The sequence below is a fragment of the Saccopteryx bilineata genome, chromosome 2 (assembly GCF_036850765.1).
Source record: "Saccopteryx bilineata isolate mSacBil1 chromosome 2, mSacBil1_pri_phased_curated, whole genome shotgun sequence".
Classification (NCBI taxonomy): Eukaryota; Metazoa; Chordata; class Mammalia; order Chiroptera; family Emballonuridae; genus Saccopteryx; species Saccopteryx bilineata.
This window is the reverse complement of record NC_089491.1, coordinates 244,907,519-244,925,890: the sequence shown is the minus strand read 5'-3', so window position 1 is coordinate 244,925,890 and position 18,372 is coordinate 244,907,519. Positions and strand designations below refer to the sequence as shown.

General features: G+C 43.0%; 1 protein-coding gene across 3 annotated transcripts in view; it reads left to right on the top strand.

Annotated features, from left to right (window-relative positions):
- Nucleotides 1–10,826, top strand: part of VWA5A (von Willebrand factor A domain containing 5A) — a 38,212-nt gene extending 27,386 nt beyond the window's left edge. Inside the window, exons 12-19 of one of the 3 annotated variants that reach the window (XM_066259788.1) lie at nucleotides 1,532–1,646; nucleotides 2,417–2,581; nucleotides 2,809–2,909; nucleotides 3,727–3,986; nucleotides 4,613–4,741; nucleotides 7,392–7,522; nucleotides 9,044–9,170; nucleotides 9,708–10,826. In XM_066259788.1, the coding sequence (XP_066115885.1) occupies nucleotides 1,532–1,646; nucleotides 2,417–2,581; nucleotides 2,809–2,909; nucleotides 3,727–3,986; nucleotides 4,613–4,741; nucleotides 7,392–7,522; nucleotides 9,044–9,170; nucleotides 9,708–9,787 (1,108 nt within the window). In that variant the 3' untranslated portion in view covers nucleotides 9,788–10,826. Of the gene's footprint in view, nucleotides 1–1,531; nucleotides 1,647–2,416; nucleotides 2,582–2,808; nucleotides 2,910–3,726; nucleotides 3,987–4,612; nucleotides 4,742–7,391; nucleotides 7,523–8,205; nucleotides 8,287–8,464; nucleotides 8,972–9,043; nucleotides 9,171–9,707 lie in introns of those variants that run through there. The other 2 variants (XM_066259790.1, XM_066259789.1) reach the window with 2 other exon arrangements.
- The last annotated feature ends 7,546 nt before the right edge of the window (nucleotides 10,827–18,372 follow it).

Genomic DNA, 18,372 nt, shown 5'->3' with positions numbered 1-18,372 from the left:
GGATACATATATTCAAAGATAACAACTCCAGGTTATCTTGTCGTTCAATTATGTTGCATACCCATCACCTAAGTCAGATTGTCCTCTGTCACCTTCTATCTAGTTTTCTTTGTGCCCCTCCCCCTCCCCCTTTCCCTCTCCCTCTCCCCCCTCCCCCCGTAACCACCACACTCTTATCAATGTCTCTTAGTTTCACTTTTATGTCCCACCTATGTATGGAATAATGCAGTTCCTGTTTTTTTCTGATTTACTTATTTCACTTCGTATCATGTTATCAAGATCCCACCATTTTGCTGTAAATGATCCGATGTCATCATTTCTTATGGCTGAGTAGTATTCCATAGTGTATATGTGCCACATTTTCTTTATCCAGTCATCTATTGACGGGCTTTTTGGTTGTTTCCATGTTCTGGCCACTGTGAACAATGCTGCAATAAACATGGGGCTGCATGTGTCTTTACGTATCAATGTTTCTGAGTTTTTGGGGTATATACCCAGTAGAGGGATTGCTGGGTCATAAGGTAATTCTATTTTCAGTTTTTTGAGGAACCACCATACTTTCTTCCATAATGGTTGTACTACTTTACATTCCCACCAACAGTGTATGAGGATTCCTTTTTCTCCACAGCCTTTTCAACATTTGTTATTACCTGTCTTGTTAATAATAGCTAATCTAACAGGTGTGAGGTGGTATCTCATTGCAGTTTTGATTTGCATTTCTCTAATAACTAACGAAGATGAGCATCTTTTCATATATCTGTTGGCCATTTGTATTTCTTCCTGGGAGAAGTGTCTGTTCATGTCCTCTTCCCATTTTTTTATTGGATTGTTTGTTTGTTTGTTGTTGAGTTTTATGAGTTCTTTGTATATTTTGGATATTAGGCCCTTATCTGAGCTGTTGTTTGAAAATATCATTTCCCATTTAGTTGGCTTTCTGTTTATTTTGTTATCAGTTTCTCTTGCTGAGCAAAAACTTCTTAGTCTGATGTAGTCCCATTCATTAATTTTTGCCTTCACTTCTCTTGCCATTGAAGTTAAATTCATAAAATGCTCTTTAAAACCCAGGTCCATGAGTTTAGTACCTATGTCTTCTTCTATGCACTTAATTGTTTCAGGTCTTTTGTTTAGGTCTTTGATCCATTTTGAGTTAATTTTAGTACAGGGGGACAGACTGTAGTCCAGTTTCATTCTTTTGCATGTGTAAGCCTCAGTTTCTCATCTGCAAAATGAAACCTACGCCTGCCTCTCAGGAGTCCAGTGATGATTAAATTGCACCATTTATTTAAGCCATTTTACCTTCTAAGATACAGAATATGCTCAATAAAGGGTCATTGTTACGCCTTTGGTGTGTGGATGTCCCAGGTTTGATTCCCGGTCAGGGCACACAGGAGAAGTGACCATCTGCTTCTCGACCTCTCCCCCCTAGGAAGTAGACTATCTATTTTTGACCAATATGCATTGATGATTATGTATGTATGACTGATTACTCTTTAGTCCCTTTCTCTAACTTCTAGCTATTGTACAATTGCAGGTGTTTCTCATTTGGTATTGGAGAAGGAGCCTCCACCAGCCTAATCAAAGGCATTGCTCGGGCAGCGGGGGGCATGGCGGAATTTATCACTGGCAAGGAAAGGATACAGTCGAAGGTGAGGGACAGGCACTGTGTCCCAAAGTGGTGATCCAGAGAGTATGGTGCAGGGCGTGCACAGCTGCAAGAGCTGAGACAATGTTTGCCTCTAGGATTCATTTCTTTCCGTCCCCAAGGCCTTGGCCTATATACTTAATGGAGCTGCTTTGGACTTTATGGTTAAGAGGTCCACTGTAGTTTCGGGAGAACTGGCATTTTTTCTAGTAGCTGGAAGCTCCAAAACAAAATTCTGAAAAAGTTAGGGCTTTGTGTTTAAGACAAGAAACAGAGAAACTAAAAAAATTTGACCAAGAATCATGATTGAGAGACCAGGAGTGTACGTTAGGATCTCTTTTGGTCCTATATTCTATCCTCTGTGCAAATGATACAAAGAAAACAAGAAGGACAATTGTAATATGTCTGGTAGATTGGAAGAAGTGGTAAATGGATACTCATGTGATTAGTATGCACAGGGAAAGGCATCTTCCACTGCTGGTTGTATTTCTAAGTTCCTCTTTCCCTGTTGGTGCCATTTCTTATCTAATGCCTAGTTCTCTAGGGTCTCTTTCTCCCAGACATTTCCTTCATTCACATCTATTAACTTTCTCTGCTCTAGCTTCCTCCTGGGTAAAGCAAAAGTAATAACACCCATATCCTGCTATAGTATTAAGGAGTAGGCATACAATGATTGTGTTGCATAGCACCTTGTACATAATAAACGTTCAGTTAGTATTAGTTATTGTTGGCATTATTATTTTGGTGCTTATTCTGTTCTCTTTCTTCTACCAGGCTCTGAGGGCCCTGAAATGGTCTCTGCAACCTGTAGTAGAGGACGTTTCTCTGAGCTGGGGTTTGCCTCCTGGTCTATCTGCTAACATGCTTTCTCCAGAGCAAACCTCTATCTTTAGGGGTCAGAGGTTAATCATCTATGCGCAGTTGACTGGGACAATGCCGGTGAGATTCCATTCTTATTTGTTTCTCTAGTCAGAGTAGCTACTGCCCTGAACTCTGCTCTGGATGCTGGCCAGACGGATTCAGCCTATCCCCTTCTCCATCTTGTCAAGTCTCTCTGGGTATCTAGTCAGAAATTTTAATGTGTTGGGTTGGGGAGTGGCCCCGATTCTGACATTTCTCTTGGTGACCTCTCCTTTCCATCATTTCCTCTCTTCTCTAATTTGTAGCCAGCAGAGACAACAGGAGAAGTTTGCCTTAAGTACACCCTCCAGGGCAAGAGTTTGGAGAATAAAGTGACATTTTCTCTACAACCCAAGTCTGATGCCAAGTGAGATTTCAGTTCTCATTTCTTATTTCCTTCCTTCCTTCCTTCCTTCCTTCCTTCCTTCCTTCCTTCCTTCCTTCCTTCCTTCCTTCCTTCCTTTCTTCCTTTCTTCCTTTCTCTTTCTCTTTACCTTCCCTTCTCCTTCCTTCCTTCCTTCCTTCCTTCCTTCCTTCCTTCCTTCCTTCCTTCCTTCCTTCCTTCCTTTCTCTTTCTCTTTACCTTCCCTTCTCCTTCCTTCCTTCCTTCCTTCCTTCCTTCCTTCCTTCCTTCCTTCCTTCCTTCCTTCCTTCCTTCCTTCCTTCCTTCCTTCCTTCCCTTTCTTCCTTTCTTCCTTTCTCTCTTTCTCTCTTTCCCTTCCCTTCTCCTTCCTTCCTCCCTCCCTTCCTTCCTTCCTTCCTTCCTTCCTTCCTTCCTTCCTTCCTTCCTTCCCTCCCTCCCTCCCTCCCTCCCTCCCTTCTTTCCTTCCTTTCTTTCTCTTTTCTATACCTTTCTTTTCCCCTCCCTTCCTTTCCCTTACCTTCTCTTTCTTCTTTTTTTCCCTGCTATCCTTGGGGATTTCCTGCTCTTAATTTGGAATTCAATTATTTCCCTAAAATCACTTTTCCTTTTTATTGATTATTTATTTATTTATTTATTTTTAGAAATTAAATTGAATGGGGTGGCATTGGTCCACGAGAACACTTTTCCTTTTTAAGCCGCTCAGATCGCATCTCTCCCCTCTCTGGTTTTCTCTCCCTGTGCTGCCCCTAACTTCTGAGGATTCTGAGTAGCTAGCACATGTGTGCTTTTCCCTAAGTCACAGGAATTGCTTTTCTTTTAGCTTCACCATTCATCGCCTTGCTGCCAAATCCTTCCTCCAGACCAAGGACGTGGGTTTTGGGGAGACTCCGGCGAATGATAAGAAAGATGTGTTGAGAGTCAGCATTGAGTGTGGAGTCATAAGCTCCCACACAGCTTTCATTGCCATCAACAAGGAGCTCAACAAGCCAGTTCAGGGACCCCTGGTTCATAGGGAAATTCCAAGGCCAATTATGATGGGTGCTTCTGTTCCTGCTATGAACTTACGATGCGCTGGAGCTGGTGAGTTTTATGTCATTGAAACTCATAAAACAAGGGGCCCTGGATACTTGGATACTTCATTTAAAGTATATGTTTATGAAAGATACTTTATCCCCCCTTGTCTTTTTACATCTAGAATTTCTGTTCTTCTTTCTTTCTTTTCCCCTAGGGATCAAAACAGACACACACACACACACACACACACACACACACACACTATTATTTTTTTCCTTAGTAATCAGATGTGGGAGGCCCTTAGTCATAGATACAGAGGGAGAAAAAGAAGATATTTTATTTACATAAATTAAAATTGTTGTATTACTTATATGAAAGGTGGGGCTGTGTGCAGAATTTGGGCTGAGTAGAATGCACAATAAAGATGGTGACTGAGGCTGACATGGAAAGGAGCAGATATGTCTCAAATTGTCAGGGTCCTTTGCCAACAGCAGAGAGCTTTGGATGCCTCAGTACCAGTATCTATAGACAAAGGCCTCATTCTCCTAGGAGCACTTTTTACTACTGTGCATGTCATAGCCCAAGAATGGTTACAATCCCTCTAAGTCCACGATGAACAAGAGCCTGTATTCTCTCAGTGAGCATCTTTCCAGTGACTTTTTCTAACCAATGTTTGTCTGTCATACATATAGCTCCAGTTAAATACCAAGCTATTGGTTATGGACTAAAGAAGAAAAGCCTGTCTCTCAAACAGACCTCTCCTGAGATGGGAAGGGCTGATGATTCTACCAACAGGACCAACTTGGAAACTCACCATACAGGTGAGATGGGCCTCAGTTCTCTTTTCTGATCTATGGGAACTGAAGAACTAATTTTCAGTGCTGTTATCCTGTGTCTTTCCTGGCCTGGGAGGTAATCATTTGATACATGTCAGGCCGAGAGTAAGATCTGTCCAGTCCCTGTATTTTCCAGGCTCAGCCTAGCTTCAGCAGTCTACCGCATTAGGACACTGAAACATACCCAGTGGAGTTTGGGGTGAGCCTTAGTTACACTATCCTCCTCTCCATCTCAGCTTGTACATCTTACCTACAGGCTGGGACCCTCCTCTTGCAGAACTCAGCTGTCACCCTGTTTAGGTCCCAGCTGTATTTGTCATTCTTTCACAAGTTGGGTTTGATGACAGATCTTCCTAACGCTGTCTGATGACTTTCTGTCACCAAAAGGTATTCCTTAGTCATTTGGCTGCCTGTGTTCCAAGTCCCTGGGCTTCTCATGTACATGGCAAATTGAGTCAAAGTACATTTTACTTCTAAGGATGCCTATTCTACTAACATAGGCTTACAGGCAAGTTCTTTCTAGTCGCTCCAATTTTTGCAGAAAGGGTTTATGGTGTGTAATCGTTTATTTGTTTAAACATCGTTACCACTTACACTCTATTTATTCTTCTTATGCAGCTAATAAAGAGAGGGCTTCCAGGTCTCAGGTGCATTTAATTAAACCTCTGTGCTACCAATCACTGTGGGGTGTTAATAAAATTTATTGAGACCCTGGCTAGTTGGATCAATGGTAGAGTGTCTGCTGACGTGTGGAAGTCCCTATTTGATTCCCAGTCAGAGCACACAGGAGAAGCCACCATCTACTTTTCCTCCCTTCATCCTCCCCCTTCTCTCTCTCATTCTCTTCTCCTCTCATAGCCATGGCTCAATTGGTTTGAGTGCATTGACCCCAGGTGCTGAGGATGGCTCCATGGAGCCTCCCACTCAGGTACTAAAGATAGCTTGGTTGCAAGCATGGGCCTAGGTGGGCACAGCATCAGCCCCAGATAGGGATTGCGAGGTGGATCCCAGTTGGGGCACATGCAGGAGACTGTCTCTGTATCTCCCCTCCTCTCACTTAAATTAAAAAAATCTGTGATCTTTAAGCAGTTCTTTTTAAATGTGTGATAGATTTTATTAGTTTCAGTGATGAAATAGTAAAAGCTGCAGGCATTTAAATATTACAGAGTGTTTTCCAATATATTATCTCAAGGGGCCTGTTGTGACTTAATGCTAACCCCAGGCACTATCTAGCAGTCTAATGGCTATTTGATTATTTAGGCTTCCTAGATTGTTATCATCCTTGTCACATAGTAGCCCTATGTCCTTTATGTCAGGATAGTCAAGTGGTACCCACTTATTTCCAAAGCAAATTGAGCCATTCCACTCACATGTTCACAGTAAAGAGAAGAGAGACTTGTGGACTCCTCTTCTCCTCTCATATGTAAAGCAACTGCAGATTAGTACAGCATCTCAGCTGTTTAAAGTTACTCAAATAAATTTTATATTTTGGGGCCTTTATTTTACTTTATTACTTTTAACTGAATTTACAAACCTCAAACTTCCTACATTTCGTGAGCTGTGTTGTAATCAACATGACCAGCAGTCACATTTGTTGTGATTTTAAAAAAATATGTGGGGGAAAAAACCAAGATGCCAGATTATCTGACTTGGTTCTCCAGGCAAGCAGGACAGACAGACGACTTTGACTGGCTCCTGCGAGCTGTCCCTGTGATTGGGCTGCTTGCTTTTAGGCAATTTTTATATCACCGGCATTAGACACTAGATTACTCTTTGAGGTAGACTGCTAACTGCTCGTAGACTGCTAACTGCTCCCTTTATATCTGCTTTCTTTTGAAATTTTTGATAATTAAAATTCAAGCTATATTTGTCTAGAATTCTTTTGTGTGTGTGTGTGTGTGTGTGTGTGTATTTTTCTGAAGCTGGAAATGGGGATAGACAGTCAGACAGACTCCCGCATGCGCCTGACCGGCACGCCCACCAGGGGGTGAGGCTCTGCCCACCAGGGGCGATGCTCTGCCCCTCCGGGGCGTCGCTCTGTTGCGACCAGAGCCACTCTAGTGCCTGGGGCAGAGGCCAAGGAGCCATCCCCAGCGCCCGGGCCATCTTTGCTCCAATGGAGCCTCGCTGCGGGAGGGGAAGAGAGAGACAGAGAGGAAGGAGAGGGGGAGGGGTGGAGAAGCAGATGGGCGCCTCTCCTGTGTGCCCTGGCTGGGAATCGAACCCGGGACCCCTCGCACGCCAGGCCGATGCTCTACCACTGAGCAAACCGGCCAGGGCCTTGTCTAGAATTCTTTTTAATACACCTAAAGTTTTAAGGGTCATTTAAACAGGACTGGATAAGACTTTAAACAGCACTATGATGTGGATTTTTTAGTACGCCATGTCTTTTTTTGTTGTTGCTGAATATTTAAGTGCAGCTCTCTTAGTGGCAGTATGTCACTGGGGTGGCCCACATTGTCACAGATAAAATGCATGTCCCCTAGGGGAAGGACTGAAATGGGAATCTTGGTAGGCTCTGCTTAACTCTGCACTCTGCTAGAGATTCTGAAATTCAGACCTTTCTTGCTCAAGTATGCCAAGGGGCCAGAGGTCTCTTACTTTCTCATCCTCTTTCTTTTTTCCTCCCCCAAAGTCACTGGAGAGGACCCTCTTGTACAGCTGGTTTCCCTCCAAAAGGCAGATGGTTCCTGGGACCTGAATGACGGTCTGGCCCTGGTCCTACAGATGAGTTTGGAAAATATACAGGCTGCAGTTCCCATCAAGGTGAGATGCAGAGAAAAAGGAGGATATATATTTTTGAGAGGTTGTGGTCAGTAAAGAGAATTGTGGTGAATCATGACTCACCTGAGGAAGGAGATTATCAGAGGCCATAGATTAAATAAATTGCTAATAAGCAGAGGTTGAAGGATATTTCTGGATAGGTTAGAACCGAAAGAACAAGGGACTAATGGCTTAACTAGTAGGAGTTGATGGATGACAAAGGGAAAGGAAAAATTCTCTTTAATCTAACTAATTCCCTGCCAACCATCTTAGTGATAACAATTGTTCATTGAGCAATTACGCTATGCCAAGCACTATGCTAGCCACTTAACATTCATGATATTATTTATTCACTACAACAATGAAGTAAGGCCAGTCCTCTTCATGTTGCTGTTTATAGATGAAGAAACTGAAGCCCAGGGAAGGGTATGTGTCTGAGTTTACTTTACTGGTTAGTTGCAGAGTTGGGTTCAGTTCTAGGACTGTCTGTCATCAGAACCTACATTATTGTTCCTTTTCTTACTGAAGGAAGTCCAGCTGTTAGCAAAATTTTATTGATGTTACGGAAGGTGAAGTATTACTAAAATGACCTAATTATTTAAAATGTGTTTAAGTTTGCTGATGAGGATATATTACGTTCTAGAATTTCAAGGTAACTTAATCTTCTGAGGTATTGTTAACTACAGGACAAATGCCAAAAGCCTGAAGGACTTGTGTCATTTTGATTTTACAAAGTGTGGAAGGTGATGAAATACACCTGGTTATTGGTAATTCTTCATTTTCTTTCTCTCTTTTTGTTTTGTTTTGTTTTTTAGTGATAGAGAAAGAGAGAGAGAGGGACATATAAGGCAGACAGACAAGAAAGGAGAGAGATGAGAAGCATCAATTCTTTGTTGTGGCACCTTAGTTGTTCATTGATTGCTTTCTCATATGTGCCTTGACTAGGTGTCTTCAGCCAAGCCAGTGACCCCTCATTCAAGCCAGTGACCTTGAGCTCAAACTGGCAACCTTGGGCTTCAAGCCAGCAACCTTTGGGCTCAAGCCAGTGACCATGGGGTTACGTCTATGATCCCACGCTCAGGCCGGCAACCCCACACTCAAGCTGGTGAGCCCATGCTCAAGCCGGTGACTTTGGGGTTTTGAACCTGGGTCCTCTGCATCTCAGGCTGATGCTCTATCCATTGCACCACCACCTGGTCAGGCTGCATGTGTTTCTTTTATCATAGTTGACTCATCCTTGTAGGGGTGTTGGAGCACTGTCCTGCTACTTACACTGGATTTAAAATTTAAGAACTTTCTGCCCTAGGACTCAATGAATTTTTGCCCTGAGGTTTGGGGCCTGGCCTTAGGTCTTGCAAGTCCTAAATGTGGTTAAGGGAGACCAGGCAATCTCATTTAGTAGCAGTTTGGGGCATGGGAAGTGAGGAGGGACTGGAGGTTTTTGCATTCCCTTGGCGCCGTGGGGGGGGGGATTCCTGCTCCCACGTGGAGGCTTCAGGGAAGTCTCCATCTATCATTGTGCAGAGTGTGGATTCCTCAGCCTGGGCCACAGCCCTGGCAGTGCTCTGGCTGCATTCCAATCATAAGGACATGAAGTGTGAGTGGGAACTTCTGGAGAGGAAAGCTGTGGCCTGGATTCGCCTCCATGCAGGTAGGAGCACAGTCCTAACACCCCAGCTCCTTCCCTCCTTAGGAAGCTAGGCATCTTCCCACACACAGAGCGTCCAGTCTGAGTGGGTAATCCAGGGAGAAACCACACAGTCCTCTCCCCTGACCATCATGGTCCAGACCCTTTCTGGTCTCCCAGCTAGCTCTTTCCTTGGCAAGATGAAGGTGCAACCTTAAATTGGGGGTGGTGTGTTCATAAAGAGGGAAGGGCCGTGGGTGGGGAGCGTGGATTGTGAAAGGACAGGAAGCAGCATTCTTGCTCCTCACTTATGTCAGTATTATACTGGGATAGGGCTCTACGTGGAGAATTTGCTTCTGGAATGTTTATTATCTCACTGCTGCTGAGTGTTCCTGGGGCCAGAGCAGAGTGAAGGGAATCTGGGCGACGAGAAAGGAAAAGTCAGGGGGACTGAAGCAGGACACCAAGAGGTGACCGGGGAGGTGCAGGGGGGACTGGGACAGGGGCACGTCCCCTCATTGTTGTCCCTCAGCCCTGATTTTTGTTTTCTCCTCCTAATAGGCTCTGTCATGCAAGTGCTTATGGAAGCTGCTACGGCCTTTCTGAAATCACCTGTCGATCCTGCCATCTTTGCTCCCTGAGGACACCGACAGGAAGAACAAGTGCCTTGTTTATGCTGCTGTCCTTCCCCTTTCTTCTGCTGTAATGTGCTTTTGTATTTTACACATATCCTGTCAGTTTCTTGTCAGAAAGGTAAATGGCCACCCCACCTGGCCTCTGTGTTCAGGTTCCCTGAGAATATGGTGATCCTTTCCCAGCGGGTACTCGGCCAAGTGTCATGGTCCAGAACCCGTTCCCTTCCTTAGAGGAGTTCAAAGGCAGTACGTTGCCTCCAGGTCTTTCAGGATGACAACATGATAAACAAGTGACATGCACTCCAGATGAAAGGTTGCAGCACTGATGTTAGAAAATATCTGTATTGGAGAATTCTCTACCTTGTCCATTAACTTTTAGATTTTATGTGCTTGTGAGGACAAGGCGGGTGAGCTATACAGTTTTCTGTTCTTTGATAGGGTGAAGAGTGGGAGAGGAGGGTGAAAGCCAACACTGGAATCGGTATAAACTCATGATGACAAACAGAGAGACTCAGGGGTGCACTGTGAGCGCTGGCACTGTTGGGGACCTTCTTGACTGATTCTGCTTGGGTTTTGCTTACCTATACTGCATGCCTTCCCTCTCCCTGCCTCAGCATTGAGTCAAACCTGTTGGAGATAGATGTTTCTTCTTAATTAGGAAACATCTTAAAAAGAGGGTGATGGTAGAATCCTTAGCCCCAGCCTGAATTTACGGGGCCTCTCAATCAGGCTCTGATCTAGTATACTAAAAGGAAAAGCAAGTTTGAAGGCAGCCTTGCCTGAGACTGAAACCTGGGTCACTCACCCCAAGAGAAAGAAAGGAGCTCCCCGTGATCATTTCTTTTTTTTTAATTTAAAATAATTTTATTGAACTTATTAGGGTGAAATTGGTTAATAAAATTATACAGATTTCAACCTGACTCCCCGTGATCATTTCTGACCTTTATGTCCCACATACTCTATTCTATTGCAAATGTCCCTATTTGATGTGTTGTCTCCTAACATACTGTTGTATCAACATTAAAATGACTATTTCTATGCCACACTTTGTTGTATCTGATCTTTTGTCGATTTAATCATTGAACCTGCATTGGTGTCTTATCTTTTGTTTTCCCTCCCAACTTTTCTGATGCCTCCACTGTCCCCATATTGTCTGTTACAGGCTGATTTACTGTCTTATATGAAGCAAGTAAAAGGCACTAGTCAGAAAAGCACTATTAAAATCCTGACCATATGGCGAGCGTGGATAGTGGGTGAGAGATTCTTCCGGGAGTGGGCGTCCGTGTTCCCGAACAGAGGGACAGAGTCAGAGGCCTTTGTATGGGCTGAAACCGGAGTCTCGGGGTTGCCCCTGTGCCCTGAAAAGTGGTGCACGGGGAGTGTGCGGGAGTGAAATTCCCTACACTTGAACTTCTCCGGCGGGTGGGGCACCTCACCTAGGGCAAGAGGCAGCCGGCCCGATATCTTGGTCGGTGAGCACGGGTAGTGGGCGAGAGTTTCCCCTGGGAGTGGGCGCCCGTGTTTCCAGACAGAGGGGCAGAGTCAGAGGCCTTTGTGTGGGCCGAAACCGGAGTCTCAGGGTCGCCCCTGTGCCCTGAAGAGCGGCACGCGAAAGCGAGATTCCCTACGCTTGAACTTCTCCGGGCGGGTGGGGCACCTCACCCAGCCATACAAGCTAACAGACCCGTGAAGGATTAGCATAACCCACAGTCTGCTTGCCTCCCAACTGACCTATGCAACCCTACTGACTAGATCTCTCTCAGGCAGAGGCAGCAGCAACCCCACAGCTGGATCATCAGGAAGGAAAGACTAGGAGAGAGGCTCCGGGAAAATGGACTCTCTCACTGTTGGAGCCTATAAATGCTAATGAGCCTCAACTGCCAGTGAGACTGAAGCACAATACATGACATCGCCATAGAGACTTATCTACTGCAAACCTCTACCTAAGCATGCCACAGGGACAGACCCGGGGTACAGAGTCACCGACCAGGAAGAGGGAGAGAAAAGAAAAAGCAAGAAGATAACCTCTCAAAATCAAGAATAATCCACAGACTTTATAACCTATCCCATTTTATTATATTTGTTCGTTTGTTTCTCTTATCTTCTTGTCTTGATTATTTTCTTCCTCTTCCAATTTGGTCATTTAACTCTCTGCCGATCTTACTCTCGCCTCTCCTTGAACTACACTACCCATAAGTGTTACATCTCCCATTATCTTTCCTTTCTTCTTCCTTTCTCTCTATGAGGGTTGCACTCCAAAACCCTTAACTCTCTCTCTCTTCTTCTTTTTTCTTTTATCTTCTTTTTGTGTTTTCCTCTTTCTTTTTTCTCCCTCTATATTAGTTTCTTCTTTTCTCCTTTACTATTCCTCTCATTCAATCCTCAATCATGAACAAATTATTTTATTTGGGACTCAAATTTTTCTTTGTGGTGCTTTGGGGTTACTTTACTTCGCTTTTTAAACTCACTAGCAGTGCTCCCAACCCTGGCTCTCTATTTTATCTAGTTTTTGCTCCACTAAATACAATAGTAATTTTTAAATTTTTCCCCCTTTTTCCTGTTTTCCTCTTATTCCTCTTATTATATCTCTTAGTCAACCATCACCTAAAAGCAAATCATTTTATTCTTGACCCATATTTTTTCCTTTTTTGCATTTTGTGGGTCCATACCCTTTTTTTTTGCCCCTTTATCACTTCTCCCCAACTCAAGTCCTCCATTATAGGTAGTTTTTGTTCTATTTAGCACATATAATTCACAGTTTACCACAAGATTTTCTCAAGAAGGAGGGGAGAGGCCCTGGCCGGTTGGCTCAGCGGTAGAGCGTCGGCCTGGCGTGCAGGGGACCCGGGTTTGATTCCCGGCCAGGGCACATAGGAGAGGCGCCCATTTGCTTCTCCACCCCCCCTCCTTCCTCTCTGTCTCTCTCTTTCCCTCCCGTAGCCAAGGCTCCATTGGAGAAAGATGGCCCGGGCGCTGGGGATGGCACCTTGGCCTCTGCCCCAGGCGCTAGAGTGGCTCTGGTCATGGCAGAGTGATGCCCCGGAGGGGCAGAGCATCGCCCCCTGGTGGGCAGAGTGTCGCCCCCAGTGGATCCAGGTTGGGCGCATGCGGGAGTCTGTCTGACTGTCTCTCCCTGTTTCCAGCTTCAGAAAAATACAAAAAAATAAAAAATAAATAGTCTTTATAAAAGAAGGAGGGGAGAGGAGAGGAGAGGAAAAAAAAGGGAGGAAATAATAATTTTTAATGTTTTTTAATTTTTATTTTTTTAACTTTTTATTCTTTATTAATTCTCATTAGTACAAAACCACCCTCAGATGCCATTAAGGAAGAGAAAATTGAATATCATGGATACAAAAGAAAGAGAGGTAATACAGCTAGATGAGAAAAAATCTATGGAGAAAAAATTTAATATATTGGAAACCTTGGAGCTAAATGACAGAGAATTCAAGATAGAAATCCTAAAAATACTCAGAGATATACAAGAAAACACAGAAAGGCAATTTAGGGAGCTCAGAAAACAGCTCAACGAACACAAAGAATATATTACCAAGGAAATTGAAACTATAAAAACAAATCAAACAGAAATGAAAAACTCAATTCACGAGCTGAAAAACGAGGTAACAAGCTTAGCTAATAGAACAGGCCAGATAGAAGGTAGAATTAGTGAAATAGAAGACAAGCAACTTGAGGCACAACAGAGAGAAGAAAGAGACTAAAAAATTAAAAAAAAATGAGAAAGCCCTACAGGAATTGTCTGACTATCAAAAAAACCAAAAAAAAACCAAAAAAAAAAAACAAGAATAATAGGTATATCAGAGGGAGAAGAGAGAGAAAAAGGAAGAGGGAGAACATATTCAAACAAATAATAAATGAGAACTTCCCAAGCCTGTGGAAAGAACTAAAGCCTCAAATTAAAGAAGCAAACAGAACTCTGAGTTTTCTTAACCCCAACAAACCTACTCCAGGGCACATCATAATGAAATTAGCACAAACCAGAGACAAAGAAAAAATTCTCAAGGCAACCAGGGAAAAGAAGAACACAACATATAAAGGAAGGCCCATTAGATTATCATCAGATTTCTCAACAGAAACTCTACAAGCTAGAAGAGAGTGGACCCCAATATTTAAAGTCCTGAAAGAGAGGAACTTTCAGCCAAGAATACTATACCCATCAAAGCTATCCTTCAAATACAAAGGAGAAATAAAAACATTCACAAATACAGAAAAGATGAGGAAATTTATCATCAGAAAACCCCCATTCCAGGAATTACTAAAGGGTTTTTTTCAACTAGATCCAGAGAACAAAATAAAACAAAACCACAAGTAAAAGCTCCACCAAGAACACAATAAGGAGGAGGAAAAGATGGCGCTGGAGTAGGCGGATGTACCAACATCCACCTCCCAGAACCAAAGTGGATTACAAACTAATTTTAAGAACTATCATCTGGAAAAACCAACTTTGGCCTAAACTAAGAGGACTCTTCAACCAAGGAACACTGAAGAAGCCACACTGAGACTGGTAGGAAAAGCGGAAACACGGAGAGGGCTGCCCAGCTCCCCAGAGCGAACGGCAGCTGGGAGAGACTCGCATGCTGGTAAGTGAGTTTAGCAAAGAGGGGAGGGTCCTGAGCCCCAGGAACAAAGACCCAGCCTGCAGCCCCAGAGCCTAGAAGAGGCATATGGACAGTATTTAGCTAGAAACAAGTCAGGATACTGTTTGTGAGAAAGAGACTGATTTCTCAGACCCAGGATTCTTCTTAAAGGGACCACACAGAACACCTCTCTCACAACCATTCACCCGGGGCTCCGGGGGACAGGGAGAGAGGAGAGTAGCAGGAAGAGAGTGTAATCTAGGAGGCACAGGGAGAAACATTTTGGGAGACAGCCACCCTAACCCCTGGGATGAGTCACTCCCCAAATCTGAAGTGAATATTTCCCCTGGAAACAGCAATACCAGCAAAGGAAAGCAGGACACTAGCCAAACATGCTCTCCCATGGCACTCAGAGCAGAGTCACTTAGAAGGAGGGAGCTTTTGGGGCTACAGTAGTGAGTGTTAGGTTCTGAGTTGCAGTGCCCACACCCACACGGCTGAGGGCTCGCTGGAGGGCGGGCGGTGGCGGGATGCAGAGGCGCGGTTCTGTCTGCAAGGGTGGAAGCTGGCTGGCCACCACTGGGCCCAGGTGTGGGCTCAGTCTTGCCTGGCTGGGGAAAAGGGGGCATGCAAAAGCATGATTACAGCTGCAGGCAGCCTGTAATCCAGCCTGCGGGAGAAGGGTGGGAACCCTGGAAGGGATGGAGACCAGCCCTTGAGCAAGGGCGCAGGAGCACAGCCTTGCCCCACCTGCGGAACCAAGGCTTGTGACCTGACTTGGGAGCTGGCTCCTCCCGTGAATGTGGAGCCGAAAACCCAGAACAGGCAGAGTCCCGCTACTGAGCATGGGCACACAGTCCTGCCTAACCTGTGGAGCCAAGGCTTGCAGCCATCCCATGAGCAGGCTCCTCCTGCAAAGGCGAGGCAAAAGCCCAGAAAGAGGCAGAAACCTGCAGCTGAGATAAGGTGCTTGCCACTGCACTCAGGGCCCAGCATAATGCCATCCACGGGGGTGGTGCAAAGGCTTGGCCAGCAAGGCTTGTACAACCGAGCACGTGATCACAGCCACTCCCATGAGGGAGAAGTGGAAACCACGGCAACATCCCCAGTGGGCAGGCACTGGCAATGCCCATACCCAAATGCCCTAGGCAGCAACAGAAGAGGGGGTGGCAGGCCTGCAGACAGACCACACCTAGGGAACAGAGGCCATACCCAATGGACTCCAGTGGCCAAAACCTTCCTTTACACAGAGAAGATGAGAAGGTAGAGAAATGCAACACAAATGAATCAAGAGAAATCCCCAGAAAAGAACCTGAATGAATCAGATATAACCAAATTACCAGATGCAGAGTTTAAAATAACAATTGTTGGGATGCTCAAAGATATTAGAACAACAATAGATGGTCATTACGAACACCCAAATAAAGAGATAGCAAATATAAAAAAAGACATTGAAATAATAAAAAAGAATCAGTCAGAAATTACAAATACAATATCAGAAATGAAGAACACAATGGAAAGAATTAAAAGCAGAATGGATGAAGCTGAGAATCAAATCAGCGAGTTAGAGGACACAATAAATATAGGCATGGAAGCAGAGCAGAAAAAAGAAAAGAGACTCAAAAAATCTGAGGAAACTCTAAGAGAGCTCTGTGACAACATGAAGAGAAATAACATCCACATCATAGGGGTTCCTGAAGAAGAAGAGAAAGAACAAGAGATAGAAACTTTGTTCAAGCATATCATAGTTGAAAACTTTCCTCAATTAAGACAGGAAAACATCTCACAGGTTCAAGAAGCACAGAGAACTCCATTAAGGAGAAACCCAAAGAAATCAACACCAAGACACATCATAATTAAAATACCAAAGCTAAGTGATAAAGAGAAAATATTAAAAGCTGCTAGAGAAAAAAAGACTATCACCTACAAAGGAGCCCCCATAAGGATGATTTCTGACTTCTCAACAGGAACATTTGAGGCCAGAAGGGAATGGCAAGAAATATTCAAAGTAATGCAGAACAAGAGCCTACAACTAAGACTACTCTATCCAGCAAGGCTATCATTTAAAATTAAAGGAGAAATAAAAAGCTTTCCACACACACACACACACACACACACACACACACACACACACACAAAACCTCAAGGAATTCACTACAACCAAACCAAGGCTGCAAGAAATGCTAAGGGATCTGTTGTAAACAGATCAAAGGAGAAAAAGAATATAGCAAAAGAGGAATACAGTTTTAAAGAATAAAATGGCAATAAACAATTACATATCAATAATAACCTTAAATGTAAATGGATTAAATGATCTGATCAAAAGACATAGGTAGCTGCATGGATAAGAAAACAAGACCCATACATATGCTGTCTACAAGAGACACACCTTAAATCCAAAGATGCACATAGACTGAAGATAAAGGGATGGAAAAAAATATTTCACGCAAATGAAAATGAAAAAAAAAGCTCAGGTAGCAATACTTATATCAGACAAAGTGGACTTCAAAACAAATGCTATAGTTAGAGATAAAGAAGGTCACTACATAATGATAAAGGGATCAATCCAAAAGGAAGATATAACAGTTATAAATATCTACGCACCTAATATAGGAGCACCTAAATATATAAAGCAGACTTTGATGGATTTAAAGGGCAATATCAATAGCAACACTATAATAGTAGGGGATTTCAATACCCCATTAACATCACTAGATAGATCCTCAAGAAAGAAAGTTAACAGAGAAACAGCAGTCTTAATGGACATACTAGATCAACTCGATTTAATAGATATCTTCAGAACTTTTCACCCTAAAGGAGCAGAATATACATTCTTTTCAAGTGCTCATGGTACATTCTCTAGCATAGACCACATGTTAGGGCACAAAAGTGGTCACAACAAATTTAAGAAGATTGGAATCATATCGAACACTTTCTCCAATCACAATGGCATGAAACTAGAAATCTACCAGAATAGAAAAACTGAAAAATACTCAAACACTTGGAAACTAAATAGCATGTTATTAAATAACAAATAGGTAAACAATGAGATCAAAGAAGAAATTAATAAAATTTCTAGAAATGAACGATAATGAGCATACAACAACTCAAAATTTATGAGACACAGCAAAAGCAGTCCTGAGAAGGAAGTTCATAGCATTAGAAGCATACCTCAAGAAGCTAGAAAAAGCTCAAATAAACTTCACACTACATCTAAAAGAACTAGAAAAAGAACAGCAAGTAAAGCCCAGAGCTAGTAGAAGGAAGGAAATAATAAAGATCAGAGAAGAAATAAATGACATAGAAGCTAAAGAAACAATACAGAGGATCAATGAAACCAGGAACTGGTTCTTTGAAAAGGTAAACAAAGTCAATGAACCTTTAACCAGACTCACCAAGAAAAAAAGGGAGAGGACTCAAATAAATAAAATTAGAAATGAGAGTGGAGAAATAACAACTGACACACAGAAATACAAAATATTGTAAGAAAATACTATGAAGAACTCTATGCCAAAAAACTAGACAACCTAGATAAAATTGACAAATTCCTTGAAACATATAATCTTCCAAAAATTAATCTGGAAGAATCAGAAAACCTAAACAGACCAATTACAACAAATGAGATCAAAACAGTTATCAAAAAACTCCCAAAAAAGAAAAGTCCTGGGCCAAATGGTTTCACAAGTGGATGCTACCAAATATTCAAAGAAGAACTAACTCCTATCCTTCTCAAGCTATTTCAAAAAGTTCAAGAGGAAGGAAGACTTCCAAGTTCCTTTTATGAGGCAAGCATAATTCTGATTCCAAAACCAGGCAAAGACAACACAAAGAAAGAAAATTATAGGCCAATATCCCTGATGAATTTAGATGCTAAAATCCTCAACAAAATATTAGCAAATTGGGTCCAGCAATATATGAAAAAAATCATACACCATGATCAAGTGGGATTTATTCTTGGGAGGCAAGGCTGGTACAACATTTGCAAATCAATCAATGTGA